The sequence below is a fragment of the Cyrtonyx montezumae genome, unplaced genomic scaffold, assembly GCF_038088225.1.
Source record: "Cyrtonyx montezumae isolate F1298 unplaced genomic scaffold, pur_monq_1.0 scaffold_2, whole genome shotgun sequence".
Lineage (NCBI taxonomy): Eukaryota > Metazoa > Chordata > Aves > Galliformes > Odontophoridae > Cyrtonyx > Cyrtonyx montezumae.
Window position 1 is genome coordinate 29,261,632 of NW_027071936.1, and position 18,302 is coordinate 29,279,933.

Sequence of the window (18,302 nt, forward strand, 5' to 3'; positions counted from 1 at the left end):
AGTCTATCAACCAAAAGCCATTTATCAGGAATGACAATTCTATCCATGAACATAAGAGACAATATCTGACATTACTCAACTGCCTGGACATTTTTCTGTTTTTTAAAATTTGAGATTGGAGGATACAGGTGTGCAGGGATGCAGACTGTCGAAAAAATGCCTCTCCTTTGTTTTTAAATAAACCTAATCTGCACAAAGCATCAACAGGACTGTCAGTAACCCCACCCTGTCATCTTTAGTTTAGTATAATCACATTTTAGAAAGGAAGGAGAACATGACACAGCATGGTACACATCTGAAGGACACTTGGTGGAAGTTCATGTCCTCCAGTGCTCTGTTAGAGAGCATTTCCATACAAACACAGTCTCATAGCATCCATCAGGCTTTAATTTCAAGAGCATCCATGTGCAAGAACACAGTCATGAGCACATGGGCTAGCAGAATTATTCTATGCAGTTCTGTGAGATGTATGAAGAGCTGTACTTCTACTTGTGGGCCAAGGATGGCCAATTTTTGGAATTACTCTAGAATGTGCCCTCGAATGCCATTATGAAAAAGATCAATTGAATGAGCATCTTGAAAATAAAGAAGCAAATCCAACAGCAGACAAAATTATCACCTTTGTATCAAGCATGATCTCCTAGATACTCCTGCAAGAGTTTATAGAAGCCTTTAACATTTTAAAGCAAAACAGCACAATGCTATGGAAGATACTCACTATGTTCATGAGGGTGAGGAGGTAGTTTTGAACGTGTTCTTTGCCATGGAACCGAACGACAGAGTCGTCCACACCTAGCAGCACCTCAATGTTGTAGTCGTCATCTCCTGCATGCCTGCGTCGCCTCAGGGTTTCATTCAGTTGCTGTTCTACACTGCTGTACAGGGAACTCAGGTCTCCAAGGCCCCCAAGAAGAGACTCTACAATGAAACAGTAAGATATAAACATCTATTCCAATTCCACTTCAGAAGCATTCCCCCCGCACAACATCTTCACCTGTATAGTCAATGCTTCTTTGGAAAAAATAAAGCAGGAACTAGGAGGAAAACAGATTTAGATATTCAAAAGGCTTAAAAAGTGTGGGAAGTCATCAAATACCCACTGGAAAATATAATTCACCACATGGTTCTGTACTTAACTATGTGGTTCTTATTTCCAGAATAAAAATCATCCTGGAGGACAAGTTAGACCAAATACTTCACTTCCTCACTCAGAATTTCCTCTCTTTTTTCAAAATGAGGCATATGTTGCAGAGTGCCATAGACATGGGTTGTGGGGATGCTGTGCAATGCTCAAGTTGTAGCTTTAGTGTCTTTGTACCCAGTCACTGGAACAGCTAGACAATTCCTCTTACATTTTTTAAAAGTTCTCTGTTTAAAATATAGATGTTTGAATATCCTACCCTGTGAATATTGTGAAATATTGGAAGAATATCTTGAAGACATAGATCAATGGGCAGAGTTATAATTAACTATTCTGAATTGTCTTTTAAAAGGTTGCATTTAGTAGCCCATATCTGAAATGACTCTTCCCCTTAGAATAGTAAAGCAAAACATTATCGTAGATTTTTTGACAGGAAAAAGTAACAGCTGTAGGCTATTTAATTCTTCCAAAATCCAAGCCAACACATAAAGAGGCTATAAGCTATAAACAACAGTGAAGGGGTCCTTTTGGAACATCTTACACTGCAAATCTTCAGCTAAGTACTGCAGTCCTCACTAGAAATGGGACTGATCTTAAGTCTATGGCTGTGACAGAGCATGCCCATTTCCTTAACTCTTCCATTCAAGAAAAGCAGACAATACAGTCCTTAGCTCCTCCTGCTCTGTGAGCCCAGCAAAAGCAACCAATTTCAAAAGGACAGAAAAGAGTACAGTCCTGTTTGCCACTAATGTCCAAGTCTGATAGAGATTTGTATCAGAAAGGCACTTGTTTCCTCAAATGATGGTACAGCTTTCAAGCCCTATTTGTCTACACGGGAGCTGATAAAAGCCAAGGTTACAAATAGACTAATTGTTCCTTCACATGTTTTAGGGAAGACTCACAGTAAACTGGATGTAAGTCACGCTCATGGAAAAACAGTAGGAACAGGGCCAGTGTTGCAAAATGTGCTGGATGGCCATACTGTAATTCATCCAGAGCAGATTCAACAACCAGCTCAATTAACTGGAAAACCTCTCCCTCCTCGGTACCACAGTGGTTCACAGCAACACATAAATAACTCTCCCCATACTCCACATCAAATGGAAAGGTTGTCCCCAGTTGTTTTTAGAAGCTTAGCCTGTCACTGTGGGTGAGAGACCAGGTCTGCAAACAGCTTTACAATTCAACCGCAAGTCCTCTCACTCTCAAGAATGCAAACCCTGTGATAGCACACAAGTGGGAAATTCATAGACAAGCTCCAATTCTAAAAATTGCTACAGCTGGCAAAGCTGCTGAGCACACTATCCAATGGAAATATACCAGCAATGTCATCATATCACTACACCCACGGCATGAATGGAATAGCTTGAGATGGGTTCAGAAAGAACCAACTATCTGCTCTGTGCAGAACCTTTGGTTTGGCTGTCACTCCCCCGGTAAATAGGTGGTTTTGCAATTTGAAAAGGAGAGGAGAATCTCTTTCTGTATGTGCATGTGAGTTAGAAAGGATTTCTTTATTTCTCCTTCCCTAATATGAAGCCATGTTCTGCAAACAGAAGGTACACTTAATGTGCCACTATTTTCCATACATATACTCTTAGAATTTTTTCAAGCATTTAATCCCAACAAAGCAAGAAAAAGTAAACTCACTCTAGGAAGAAATGTAGTGACTTGTTTTTGGACAGGATTTTGGAAAAAACAATAAGAAGAAACACTTTCAAGCACTGAGCATTCTGCTTTCCTGAAATGCAACTTGTTTGTTTCTTTGTACAGAAAACCCAAGTCCACCCCTAACTGGGCTGAGAACTAACAAACAAACTAACACCATTTCACCCAACCTGGCACGCAGCATCTTCTATGAAATGTACCAGGACTTTTCAGGATATTAAGCAGCATCCACTCTCTCTACGTTTTTGGGTTTTTTTGTTTTTTTTTGGCATGCTAATTGTTTTTTAACTTTCTGTCTACTGCTCGCGCCGCTATAGGAATATTCCTTAACAGAGAAATGCTAACATGGGAAAACAAGTTTTAATTTTAAGGCTGATCTGAGCTACGTATCAGCCAATAATTAATTAACTGCATTCTCTGTGTTACTTTTCCCCACATTTGTGCTGAGATCCAAAAGTGGAAAAGGCTCTTCATCAGAGGACATGGAACAGGCTTGCTAGGGCAGTTGTCACTGTCCCAAGCTGCCAGAGTTCAAGGAGTGTTCAAACCACTCTCTGAGATATAGGGCTTGGATTTTGAGTGGTTCTGCATGGAACCAGGAGTTGGACTTAATGGTCCTTCTCAATCCCTTGAACTTTAAGATATTCTATGGTTCTGTGATAAGTCATCTCTCTAAACATTCACCATAAACTGCTCTGCCGTCTCCCAGGAGTCCAGAGCAACAGGAGCGATTCATCTGTCCTCCTGTTTGACTAATTTCCATAGCCTATCACTCCAATGACTTCAGAGTCAAACAAAGTCAGTTCATACATAGAACAGCTCTGTTTAAAAACACTGCAATCTCTATCTATTGCTAAACACTTAGAATACAAGGACAAATGGGACACATGAGAGAGCAATGCAAAGTGAGGAGATGCCTATGTTCCCAGAAACTAGTCATTAAATCTCTCCACTCTGTTCTTCTTGATTCAGCTAAGTTCTAGTTCGCTTGTGGAAATTTCAGAAGAACTCTTCAGAGTCAGTGAAGCCTTTCACGAGATTAAAGTCTGTTCCCAATACTTCAATCAACAAGAAACGTTTTACCATAATTCATTATCATTAATATTGGCTAATTCTACAAAACTATAGCAGAGACCCAGAGGAGTATCAGCAGACATTCCTTCTGAGTAGCACAGAAAGGGTCCTCAGATGTGCCCTTTTCATGTGGGAATAATGTATTACATATACAAAATAGAAACATGTAATTTGGAAACATCCAGGCACGTGGACACAGCGTGAAACACATTTGTATTTGTATATAAACTGCTCTATAGAAAGCAAAAAGATTATACAAATCATTTGAACGCAGTCTAGGCATCGTATTGCTTCAAGCAAGACTTAATGACAAAACTATTACAGTAATGATACAGTGAAAATAGTTTTCCGCCTCCTCTCAGCTGAGAGCTCCCATTTCTCAGAAGCCCACAACCCCTATGATTCACAGTTCTTATAAAAATTGTGACATAAGTGTCATTGTGGAAACTGCAGGAAGAGGACACATGGGAAAAATCCTAGCAGAAGCCTGTTTACTGCAACCTGATTGATATAGCCAGGAAGGAGACCAGCATTCTCCAATTCAGTTAAGTCCAAAGGTACTAATAGGTACTGGTAACTATAGGGCAGCGCTCAGCCTGAACGATTCCTGCACAAAGTATTTCTTAGTGCAGACATAAGATTGTTTAACGTGGTTCTGCAAGACTTTCACACAACTCCCCTCTACACTGCAATAAATAGCAAACACAATTACCTTTTTCATTCCTACTCTCCCCAAAACCGAAAGATAAGTAAACGGTTTTCTTGAATTCAAATTCTGCACTCAAGTATATCTGCACAAGTCTGCTGAATTTTAGAGACTGATAGACATCTGCAGCATTAGTAAATGTAGTGATACCTAATGGTAGCACTATACAGTATTGTAACTTAAGATGCAAAGCACAGCTAAGCCTCTAGTTCTGTCTAGGAAATGGTTAGAAAACGTACATGTTTATGTATGAGCATGGGCCTGGAATGTAATGAGCAATAGAGAACATCAGAGTCCAAAAATCATTCTCTTTGCATGTCGATCCAAGGTTTTGGAAAACCTGAGGTCCTCGAGGGTGGTGTAACTCTACTGTGCACTCTGCCAGTTGATTTTGACACTGAGACGAATGGTTTACACACAGGTAGCCCTGTAGGTTTGCTAGGTGAGTGCCACAGGAGTGGCCTTTGGAACTTAACCCTTAACTGCACTTTGGAGCTGCTGTCACCATATAACACAGAGATCAATCTTTCCTACTAAAACTCCCGAAGTTGAAGAAAGGACTCCCTTATTGTGAGTGGGAGGAGACAGCAGGAATTCTTAGTGAAACAAACTATTTAAATTAATGACTTGAAGACAAAGGTCCTCTGCAGGTTAATCGACAAAGGCAACTGGCATTGTCTAACACAGTAAACAGAACTGTTGCTGGATGGCAATTCTTTGCTACACAGAGGAAACCAGCCTGTTTGTTTGCAGATTTGTGCTACACAGGCTAATCCTCCCTAATCTCATTCTGGAATTAGATGGTTCATTATCTCTTCCTTTTTTATTCTGCTAGTCGTCTGCATCTTTTACTTCATGATTTTACCTGTCAGAAAAAGATTAGTACATGCTCTTTCATCAAGTGAAATGGTTATGAAAACATTTGGGTATAAAGACATGAGATTGTAGGTACATGTGCAGACATGTATCCTCACTTTATTTTTTTCCACAGGACACATCACAGCCTGTCTCATGCATCACGTAGCAAAAATAAGGAGAATAAAGAATTGACATCTTCTTCCAGTCCAGCTGGGGTTCCTCTGCCAAGGAAAGGCAGGAGGAGTTTTGTTCACGAAGCAAATGAAGTAGTGGAAATGGAACAGACACACCAGAAGGAAATCTCCCCCACATGCTTTGTCATCGCATTTTGTTGAAAACTGTGGCTGCTGGCCTTGCCTTCTGCCACCTCTAGAGACTTGGAACCATGCTGCTGGAATCAGACAGTACGTTTCTGTCAAGTACACATATATCTACAGAGCCTCCCTGTGAACCCAGATGTGTGTATTCAGAAAGCCATAACCCCTTTACAAACCAATATGGTCTGCCACTCTTTCAAATCCTCTTTCAGAAACACTGAATACTTAACATAAACACCTACGTAAAAAACAGGGCATAACTGTACCCCGCCTGAATACTTTCTCATATTAAAAAACATGCCCTTTTGGGTTACAAGAAGTATCTATTTTGCTTTTCCAACTGAATAACTTAAAATAATGAAATTATAGCTGATTCCCCCTACGTTAAATAAAGCTGTGATCTGTCCAAGTCTAATTTAGTAAATGCTGTCATCAGTTAAACCTCTGTATACTTAAAGAAAACCCTAAGCATTTCTCATGTGGAAGGTTCTTACAATATTTTACACATCAAAATACATGGGATGAATTCTATAATGCTTGCACTACCTGGCAATGTCACTGAAATCAGCGCCATTCTTTTTATATACCTATGCTCATCTGTTCCTCATATATATCCACTTGCTTAAAGAAAAACAAGGTATTACTGGTTATTGCACCCTTTCTTCACACGCATTTCACTTGGCAAAATTGAGCTGAGTTTGACATATCAACCCTGTAATTCAGGATCAGAACTAGAGATCTCTTACTTGCTTGTTGAGGCAAGGGAGAGAAGACAGAAAGGTGCTCTTCAGCAGCAGGAATACAGTTATCTTCAAATTAAATAACTACAACTTGGAGTCTCACTTGGTATCTGACCATTTCCCTCGTGTCAAAGAAAAGTCAGCAACTAAGACAATAAGGAGGCCCAAAGAATTACCTCTAGAAGTGCAAGGTAGAGATTAATGCAGCATAACTGCATTAATGAACCTGCCCACCAAGTTCCTCATTTACTCAAAACCACACCTGGCTCTGAAAACGCCTCTCCAGGACACTAGACTCATAGATGAGCTCTGCATTCCTCTAAATCTGCTGAATCGATACAGCACCTGCTGTTGTGCTGTTGGCAGTGATTTATGCATTTTCCTGAGTCTCTTTGGAGGCACTTCTCTCATCTCAACACGTCTGAGCTAGTAGACAAGCGGTCTACTACATCTGTGCACAAAAAGGAAAATGTCTGGTAACAGTGGCAGAGCAAGATGTGACTCATGCTCCACTCCCAAACGCTGACCGCTATGTGGAGAGAAGCCTGGCTCAGCTTCTTCCTGTATTGACACTCACAACTCGAGTTGGACAGATTTAGTGCTGTAAGACTGTAATGACTTACGGCGACCTACATCACTTACACATAGTTTAGTGCCTCGTATTAACAGCAGTGCACTTAAAAGGAAAATAAAATGAATAGAGAAGAAAAAACTTGCATTGCGGTGAGGATCCAAAGAATGAAAACAGTGATCAACAGAGTTCAGATCCAAGGAGAGAAAGGAAAAGTGATCAAAGTTAGAATGGAGAAGTCAGAAGCCTGTAGGCATGAAAATGAAGATCTCAACTTAGGGAAGGCCCAGCAGTAGTGCCAGAGGAGGACAGATGTATGTCTGGGCATACAGGTACAGCTGTGGATGCATGAACTCACCGTCAGCTGTGACAACTGCATCCCCACACCCAAACTACTGCTGCACAGCAGGTATGTGGGATGCATACTCAGACTTTCTAGGACCAGGATGATGTCACAGAGTCAGCCATAAGCTTGAATTTCTTTTTGGCAACATATTAAGACCAACTAACAAACTTAGGAAAAGTAAGCATTTGATTGCATTTAATTATCTAATCTAACCTTTTCCTGAAAATACAGCTGTGGCAGGACAGTCTAGAGAGGCTCCAGAAATTCACAACGCATGAGAAATAATAACAAAATAATTGAATAAAATGAAAAAAAACTTCATAACGAGGAATCAGTTTAGAACAAATTGAGATCAGTGTATATCTTTTCTTAACAGGAATGTTAACATATAAGAAGTCCCCAAGGACATCTCTATTCTGTACTAACTAAAAAAATTCATTATGCTATTTTCAAAGAAAGGAAACCAAGACAACTCATGTCATACCTACAGTTGCACTAAGTAACCACTATACTCTGTACCAATATGCTTCAAGGACCACTTTCTCTCCTGGTCATCGCTTCTTGAAACTCTGTATGTTTTTTAGCACTCAAAGCCTGTGCTACCAGGGTGAAGACAAGCATTCATAGTTAGATTTTTTCTGCCCCCTTTCCTCTCGTCTTAATGCTCCGGTGTTTCAGGCTGCTATAAGGCATAGTCAACTATATTATTTTTCTCTGAACTTCAGTGCTGACACTGACTAATGACTGACACATCAAAGAAGACACAATAAGGGTAAAAGCGGGGTTTATTCTTTGACAAAATCAGCTGAAAATAGGGGTCTGTACAGCAGTCAAACATGAGCGTCCTTGAGACATTAAAAAGTTGGCATGAAAAAGCTGTTCAGTAGTTTCAAGACTATTAAAATCAAAGATTGATATTCTAACCAGATTTTACCTATGCTTCATGTACACCAACTGTCCTCATCAGCATACTTTATACAAAGCTTGGCTCTCATTTGAATGCACACTTGAGACTCATTCCATTTTAGAAGAGTTTCAGATATTACAGTGGATTTTTAACACTTCCATAACACACACTACTGCTTGGTTTGCTCTTTATCAGCTATCTTGAAAGAACTACCTAAGACCTTGACATGTGCTTCAGTTATCTGGTGCTTCAGATATAACAGGAGAGGCTAACAGGAGCTGATGGCCAAATGCTTCAGCAGCTGGCTGCCACACATTTCAGCAGAAGTACAAGAACACTTGTTGGCTAATGTGAAGCTTTTGCTGAAGAACTACTACGAGAAACACAATAGGCTGTGTAATTATAACAAATGTCAATAACTACACTTCAGTAAATCTGTGAAAGCCCATTATTTTCTGTCTGTTACAGCTTATCTTGGAGTGTGCCTTTCAAAAATCCAGGGAAGAGAAGAATCATTTCGTTCAAATGCTGATTCTGAAATCAGTTGTCTTTCAACTTATCTTCCCAGGAACTGTGCATATGTAAATTTGTTGTGGCTCTGCTACAGCCCAATTGGGAGGGATCAGTGCTTGCAGAAGAAACCACCCAGACTGTCATGTGGAAAATACTACGTTCTCATTAGATTCTACGATGCGCTCAAAATTGTATGCTTTAATAGATTAGGCCCTTCCAAAACATTCCATTAAGTTGATCATTCTCCTTTACCTTTTTTCTTCAACAGTTTCATATGAAATTGCCTACTACACCAGAAGCATCAGAATGACTTAGTAATAAGACCACAAATATACACTTCAGATGCAAAGACTTGAATTCCCCCCACTCCCACACAAACACATACACTGGAACTTAGAAACTTGACTGAGAGCCTATCCTTTAATATGGTCATTTTATTTTGATGGAACGTATGCAAGTTTGTTGCTACCCTTCACTGCCTTAACTGTTGTTCTGCCTCTCTGTTTCTGGAGGCTGAGCAAAAGGACAAGCTTGTATGTGAAACAAGCCTTACCAAGAAAGTCAGTGAAAAAAGATACATGCTTTCATCCCACGTTTCACTGTATGTTAAGGGTACTGTTAAGTGCTTCCAGAAGCCAATGTATATCCTACTGGGTGTCTCTGTACAACATCCTTATCTCTACAGATATCCTTATCTCTAAATTGGAGAAATATAGATTTGAAGGGTGGACTACTCAGTGGATGAAGAATTGGCTGGATGGACATGCTCAAAAAGTGGGCAGAAGTGAACAAAGCACACTTGGGTCAAGGCAATCCCAAACATGAGTACAGTCTGGGAGAAGAATTCATTGAAAGCAGCCCTGTGGAGAAAGATTTGTGGGTCCTGATGGACGAAAAGCTGAACATGAGCCAGCAATGTGTGCTGGCGGCCCAGAAGGCCAACAGTATCCTGGGCTACATCAACAGAGGGGTAGCAGCAGGGAAGGGAGGTGACTGTATTCCTCTACCCTGCTTTCATGAGCCCCTCCTAGAGTACTGTGTCCAAGACTTCAAGAAGAAGTTATTCTCCCATGCAAGAGAAGAATACAGCACTGTTGGAGCAGGTCGAAAAGTGGGCCACAAAGATGCTCAGAGGGCTGGAGCACGTCTCCTACAAAGAAAGGTTGAGTGAGTTGGGATTACATAACCTGGAGAAGAGAAGGCCACGGGAAAACCTCACTGCAGCCTTGCAATACTTGTAGAGAGCTTATAAGCAGAAGGGGGAACAACTTTTTACACTGTCTCACAGTAACAGAACAAGGGGGAATGGCTTTAAATTAGGAGTGGAGACTAGGTTAGATGTTAAGAAGGAAGCAGAGGCACAAGCTGCCCAAGGAGCCTGTGGATGCCCCATCCCTGGAGGCGCCCAAGGCCATGCTGGATCAGGCCACGGAGAGCCTGATCCAGTGGGTGGCAACCAGCTGACAGCAGAGGGTTGGGGCTGAGTAGGCTTTAAGGTCCCCTCCAACCATTCTACGATTCTATGAATATGTCACAGTAAATGTTATACAAGAAATTTTTGTAACACAAAGTCAGTTCTGGTGGTGCAGAAACATAGTGCAGGAATACAGAGGAGAGAATCAGGTTTAACCTTCTTCTCAAGGGAGAGGCAAACATTGCTAGCACATTAAAAAAAACCCAGCCAACCAACCAACAATATCGCAAAACCCACAGAAAAACCACAAGTCTTTCCTCCTCTTTCCTTAAGACTACCATGAATCCATTGCAAAAGACCAGAAAAAAAGCATAGTAGAAAGCCAAGCTATCAGAAAATTACCAGGGTATGACTCCCAGTTATGCTGCTCTGTCTACTACCAAACAAAATCAATGGAAAATGGGTATTGTGTTCAGTTAGTTCTGAATCATACCATTCAGGCAGATTTTCAAAAGTATAAAAAATGACTTGCAATGGGAGCTAGGTATTTAGCTTGCTTCTTAAAGTCCTATCAAATTAACATGACGTGTTAATAATTGCTAGGCACCCTCAGTACCTCAGGCTAAGAAGGTACATGGGTGAGATTTGAGAGTTTCCTAGTTCACAGAGCTGCTGTCAGCACCACTTCAAATGTGGGTATGAGAAGAGAGAGGTGTTGAAAAGCCTTAGAAAATCTTCTTCATGGGAGGTTGATTTGTGCATGAATGACTGATGCAGAGTCTCAGAAGCAATAAGATGTACAGTAGAGGACACTGAAGAAAACACAGCTCTTGTGGGACCACCAAGGTGCACAATGTATTAAAAAGTCTTGAAATGCTCAACATGCAACTGTCCAGTCATACTGCTTGTACTGTGATAAATCTGAAGATCTGCACACAAGGAGGAATGGCTTTAATGGCGATTAAGTTAGATGTTAGGAAGAAACTCTTTACTCAGGGTGGTGAGGCTTTAAAATCAGCAGATTTTATACCAAAAGAAAACAAAAAAGAGCACTAAGTTCATTTCTTTCACCAGCATAGTCAGGCAGAGATATACAGACAAAACACCATACCTCTCATGTAACAGCTGCAGCCCTATGGTAAATGCAGCCCTAGATCTCTAAACACAATTTCTCCAGACTACTTTTTTGACTGAAATTACCTAAGATTCAAAAGTGAAGTAAAACTCTAGTAAAAGCCATGCAGCTCCTGCTGAAGCAAATGACAGCAGGTATACTGTTTGAGCAAGCAATGCTGCATGTTCCTTTTTTTTTTCCCCCTTTGGTCTTTTCCTCTTTTGCTTCTGAAAGAAATTACATGGTTGCAATCACAGACAGGGGATATAGGTTGAATTCTCATCTATCCAAACCTATATACTATCATGAGTATACATACTGCAACACTTGAACATTCAATGCAGTTTGTAAATGGCTTTAGACTAAATACAGAGTGTATTTCCTTCTGATGTTTACAAAATACTTCTTTCTTAAAAAGAACGTGAGCTTATTTGCATGCCAACCTCAATGACCTGATGGGTATTGTAAATATGTTCACATAAAGTGACCTACACCTGCAGGTAGCGAAAGGGATGGTACAAAAAGAGAAGCTAGTCACACAGCACAAACATGGAAGAAGTCTGAAAATACAGGAAAACTAAACAAACTTTTTCAGACTAAACTATGTAGAAAGTTAGCTGAAGACATTTATGAGCTACAGAATTAAGAAGAAAAACTCAGTATGGGTAAAGTTGACCAGAAGATACCAAGAAAGTGAAGGCACAGGAAAACGAAATTGAAGAAAAATAACATACGTCAGTTATTTTTTCTGCTGTATATTATATATCACACACATACCAAAGTGCTGCTGTATCTTTGAGAGCCTTAGAAAGGGATAAGCGAGGTTTGTTACTAGATGTCACATCTTGTAAAGCAAGCTAGCAGAATTGGAAAAACATAACCCTATCCTTCTGAAGCAGAAGTAACAAATCTTAAAGGGAAGTATATGCTGGAAACAACTGCTCTGAGTTTGATAACATCAATCAGATTACATGGCAGGAAATGGAATTTCCATCTGTGGATTAGAGGAGAAATCAGCAAAAGAGAAAGATGCTAGAGCATTTTCTAAAGAAAATTGCATGATACATAATTTTAGAGCTCTTAGGGCACTGAGGATGGTGTGAGAGAAGAATTTGGGCAGGGGAAGGTTAAAAGTTAAAATGGCCTGCTGAACCAGTATCCCACTGACAGCATGAATTTTTTACCTTTAGTATCAGAGATAGAACAAGGATTTTTGGAGAAATATCCTCCCACATCCCCACAATGTTTCTGCTCTTCATCAACTGTCAGTGAGTTTCCTTTCAAGCTGGCACTGGTTATTTATTAGGTGACTGACTGGTGTTAAAGACAGACTAAGGAGGAAGCAGCAACTGTGACCAAAGATGGTCATCTGGTGAGTGACTTACTCTTAGAGCTCTGGTAATTCAGTGAGGATAATGCAGGGGAAGTCTAGGAAAAAGAAACACCATCAAAAATGGAAGAAGGGCCTCCTAGCCTGCAGCAGAACTGCTTGCACTTGCGAGGTAGCAATGTCTCTAGTCTGAGGAACTATTCTGTGAAATAAAACCAGCAGCCAGTATGTTTAGACACAACTTCATTTTCATAGTATGTTAACTGCACTGAGGAATAAGAGGAAAAAAAAATAATATCATGAATTCACATTCAATGCTGGTTATCTTTCATATTATTTAGATGAGTAAGTGAATTGCAGCTTGGAGCCTCAGCTCTATATATAAACTCTCCAGTGGGGTGGTTAAGAGTTACAGTGGCTCAGGGAATTAGAAACAAATGTGCATTAAAGGCAGGTTTGAATCTCTTGAGTTTCAGGATTATTCATTAAATGTATGAACTCAATAGGCCACAAACACAAAGATTATCTTACTTTATTGTTAGAGAAAAGTTTTTTAAGTGCTGACTGACTTCGTAAAATATCTGCTTCTCTGGTACCTTAGTAAATCCAATTACAGAATGCTGGGAAGGGAGGCAGATTTCCTGCAGTATATTACTTGTTAACTCTGCAGAGTCAGCACTGCTTTGACACAAGAATTCTCCCCTTCCACGCATGATCAGCAAAAACATTTACATGACAGATTGATGCCAGCAGCACACTTAGGAGGTCATGTAGAGCCACCAAAGGCTTAACTCTATGTGAATATGTTTAGAGACAATGTGGGATAAGTTTCTCCAAAGCAAACTGCTAGAATTTTATTCCACACTTTTCTTATCAACACCTCCCTACCTGGCATAAGGGTTTCCTAGAAATGTAGGCTACTCTTATCTGGCAGCAAATGTGCACAAAACAAAGCCAGAATTTAAATAGAATTAAGCAAACTAGAATTAAGAATGTGTGAGTTTGGGCCAATTTTTAACTGTTCCTTTACCATCCAATGAACAGAAACTGGAAATACCAAAAGCCGAAGGGGAACATCCAGTTCCAGAGCTTTCACTAGTGGAGAATGCAAGCCTCCTAGAGCAAGATTACACCTGATACACTGACAGGATAGTTAGTTCCTGCTGCAACAGTTCTGAGTTCAAATGATTCTCCCTAGAAGTACTTTTCCATTCGTCTGTGAACTTGCCATGTCCAAGAAATTCAAAGGCATATATGAGTGTTGCTGGAAATGAAAACATCACCGTGAGGTTGTAACACATATAATCACACCAAGTTTAGATGCAGCTAGAAAGTATACATTGGTGATGGGTGTTAGCAGCCACAGCACCATTGTAAATAATTGGACATAAAATATTCTGCATAAATCTATAGCCTTTAACTTCCTCAGCAAGAGTGAGTCTGGATAACATAAAGCAAGCAGGAGGCATACATTTGAGGCATGCCATCTTTAAAGACAGGATTTGTTTTTAGAAAAGAATAAAGCCCGCGGCATGTGCCAGATCTACAACAAAGAATGCCTATGAGATCATTTCTCAAAAGACCTTCCTTCCATAGTCCTGACATGATATAAACTGGTTTGGTATTTACACATGCTGGAAACTCCTTTAATACGTTTTACAATTTTAAGTAAAAACAGCTGTCATCACTCTGAGTCTGCTGTAAGAAATACCTGAAAGATTCACAAGAAGCATTTTTCAGAGAAGGGAGAAGAGAAGGGAGAAGGGGAAGAAGAGAATCAAACTGAGCTCATTTTGAACATGCTACCAGTCCTTGCTCAAGGACTTATACTTCTGCAATCAGCAGCTTAAAAGCACAGTAAATATTTTTTTTTGTATCACTGTATCTCGGTATCTACTACTGTAACAAAAGAAGTAACAGAGAAAAAAAACACAGCCTACTTTCTTTATAATCCCATGGCCTAAGGAATACATTAGCACCTTTCCTTCCCAACACTAATACCAGATCACAGCTTTGCATTAACTTAACATGGGACTCAGGACTTGTCTGGCCTTGCCCTGGTTCATCTGCTCCTGATCTTATTTTTAGCTTGGTTTTAGCTTTAACAATGCATCACCCATCAACAGATGACCGCTGCCTGGTTCATCCAGCAGCAAGAGCAAAGTTCTCCACTAGAATGATGATTAATGTATTTATTTTTTTTTTTTTAGCTTTAGCTTCCTCTTTTCAATATTGCCATAAAGAGTTATGCTATATAAAGAAAAAAGCTACAAATCCAAGCAATCATGGGATAACGCTATCTGTGGTCCCATAAGAGTCAGACTGCTCAACAACATACACTAATAACATCAAGTGGGCCCAGGACCAACAAGGAAAAAAAATCCACCATGAGGAACAGAAGCCTCTGTGGGGAACACACACCACTGTAGCTCAGGGCAGTAAAGCACAGCAAGGGGAAGGAAAACCACAAAGAAAGGGGCAAATGTTTGCAATGCTTGCAAGGGAATTTGAATTATACATGGTAGCAAAATTGTTGCCGCTATATATTTCTCTGGCTGTTAATACATTAATTAGACTAGCAACAAATTTTGATTGTTTAATGTTCATACAAAAACTGAATTCCTCTGCTTGCCCACCTTGATAACGTAAACGAGGAGTACAGCTATAATGCCTGGTCACAGAACCTCAGGAGCTACAGAACAGACTGCTAATGGAAGAAGGTTCTCCTGGCTTCCTGAAGTGAAGGTAGGATCCTTTCAGCCACCTCCCAGAAAAGTAGCCCTCCCATTTAAAAGCTTAGCAACCAGTTCCTACTCTCAATAAAAGAAGCTCTAAGGAAGAGATATATCAATCAATGTATCTTGCAACAATTGTTCCTAGGAGAGAAGAGTAGTTCATTTTGATTTCCTTCATCGGAGAATGAGGTAATATATTTATAGTCTTGCTAGATAAACTTTGGAGCTTAAGAATGATTTTGGCTAGAATCCAGCACACACTGGATATGGAAAGCATGCTGTTGGTATTACCTGGCAGAACTGAAACTAGACATCAGTGAAAGGGGATCACCGATCTATTATCTCTGCACAGCCAGAGGCTTTTTCCCAGAATTGAGATATTGTTAAAAGGCAGTAAGAAATAAATAGACCTTTTTCTTCCAGATTACTTGAGCAAGTTGGATTTATGCCTCTGATTATTAACAAATCAAAGCTTTTACAGTTTAATACCACAAGAACATTCTATCAGATTTTAACATGAAAGAAGCACTTGTATCTACCTGTTTAAGAGATTTCACTGACACCTTATGCTTGTGGTATCAACCAAATACAGGACACAATTAAAAAGGATGCTTGCAGGTCATATTATATATATACAATACAGGCAAAAACATTATCTTTTCACTTAACACAACACTTACATATTCTATCAGTGTACTAGAGTGACAGCTCTGGCATAACTGCAGACAACATAACTTCACGTGCTACCTGTACAATCTAACGAAGTTTATCAGGGCTGTGCATTTACATATAATGCTATACTTTGTAATGAATGAGCTGTTTTTTCAGCACCACTGTGACAGAAGATGAAAAATAACAAGAAAAAAAGTCATACTTTGAACAGGCATCAGACGCATAACTATATAAAAGGATGGAAAAAGCATTCTTAAGAGGCTCTAGTGCTTTGTTTCCAGATGAGACAGTTTAAGTCCACAGCAACTTGAAGAGTGGCCCAGCACTGAAATGAATGCTTAGATATCAGGTCTACTGGAACTAAAAGTTGGTTTGGACATGTAAGGATTCTTGTACAGCTCAGTGTGGCCAGCTCTTCACTACCAAAGTTTTCAGCTAGTGAGGGCACAGAGTAGAGTGGAAGACTTTCAAAATCTGGCACTCTCACTGAAGCACTGAAGAGCTCTGCATTAACAGCCCTAGAGGTACTAGTGCTATTTTCAGTAGCTGACTACTAATAAGAGTTTTCAATACTTGACTTGACAAGTTACTTGAAAAGCAATATAGCCTCTGGTTCTCATTAACCAAGTTGTCATAAAAAGGTTTTAAAATTATTTCAGTCAGAGTTTTGATTCCTTATCTGTAGGCATCCCAGCCAGCTTCTGTCAGCTGTTCAAAAATGCAGAAAGAGCAAAGCTTTGTATTTGGAAAAACTGGACTAGAAGAGAATAGCAGGAGGACTCAAGTGAGCACAAGATGATTATCCAACTCAGAACAGTTTCAAGAATTCTATGTACACACCACTCAGTATCAGGGATCAAAAACTTCTAAGTGAGATTTGGATAGAAGTGGAAGTCATAACTGTCACACGCCTCAGAGGAAAACCTTCTCCACATCCCAAACCTGATTGTCAGTTTTGTACCAGATACTGTAAGCAAGACTCACCCATGAAACGACCTAGTAGTCTCCAAGTCACTAGAAGGAGAAACACATCTAGCACACAGTCAGCCTCTGTTCATGTCTACAGTAAGGCTTAAAAAACCCTCGGTAGTCAAAACATGAGAGTGAAGAAGGTGGTCAGTAGAGGAAACGTCCCCCGAACTATCTGCATAAACATAAATAGCTGCAGTAAAAAATATGTCTCAAAGAAAGAGAAATCCAGTCACTTGGCAAATATCTGCATGTGTATCACTACAGAATTTGCACACAAATGATTTATTTTCTAGCTCCAAAAACTTTCCTGTCATTTTTTAGCATTTCAAATGAACCACATTATCAGCTTTGCCATCACTGTGCCACAGATGACCCTCCTGAAACACATTTCTCATTAGAGAAGAAATGCTCCACTAAAGGGCAGTTCATCACCCACCATTCTTCAATAACAGAAAAGGTACATTTGTTTCTAAAATATAGTTTTCAACACAATTAACTAAACATTAATTTAACACAATTAGCAATTAACTATTATCTTTTTTTCTGGTTTTTTGGGTTTTTTTATCAGTATTTAGCTCCACTGATTAATTTGCTGTAAGGAGTGACATTAGCAGAGATATTTACAGTTAGTGAGTTTATAAGGAGTTTAAAATTTCCTCCATAATCTGGACAGATTAGGAGACACTATAGGACTATAATCTCTTTGAAGCAGTGACAGTTGATTGTTTGATGCTATCTGTGAAAGTCAATACGACATTTATTCTGCTCTATTTCAACTGTGAAATGTTTGGTTTTCTTGTAAACTTACTCACTTTGGAAGTGGATCTGGCACATCAGTGTGAAGGACACAAGGTACTCCTTTCAAGACTCACAGCCACTGCCACTTTAGACCCCTCACTGGTCACTCTTGAGGTCATTGCAAGCAGTGGAAACTTTAAACTTCTGATGTGACAGAAGAAGCCAGTAACAAGAGAAAAAGTTCCCTACCAGATAATAGAATAGTAGCAAATGGCACTTATAAATAGATAGTTGCAGGTGGCATGAAAAACAGTAAAAGCAAAAATAAGCAACAAGCTAACCAATTTCTTAATCACAACAGTCTAACAAAATTCTCCTTAGACTTTCTTCATGACCTTTCCTTATGTATTATTTCCCCATCATTAATGTGTCTCTTACATCCTTTCTTTTGTTGGTCATCTAACTACTTCAGCTGTTCATTTTGCT

The 18,302-nt window shown here is 39.7% G+C and overlaps 1 protein-coding gene across 1 annotated transcript in view; it reads right to left on the reverse strand.

The window, feature by feature from the left end:
• ADAMTS3 (ADAM metallopeptidase with thrombospondin type 1 motif 3) overlaps positions 1-18,302 on the reverse strand; it is a 128,831-nt gene that overhangs the window by 38,306 nt on the left and 72,223 nt on the right. The window contains exon 5 of the mRNA XM_065736757.1: positions 719-918. Within this exon, the coding sequence (XP_065592829.1) occupies positions 719-918 (200 nt within the window). The remainder of the gene's footprint in view (positions 1-718; positions 919-18,302) is intronic.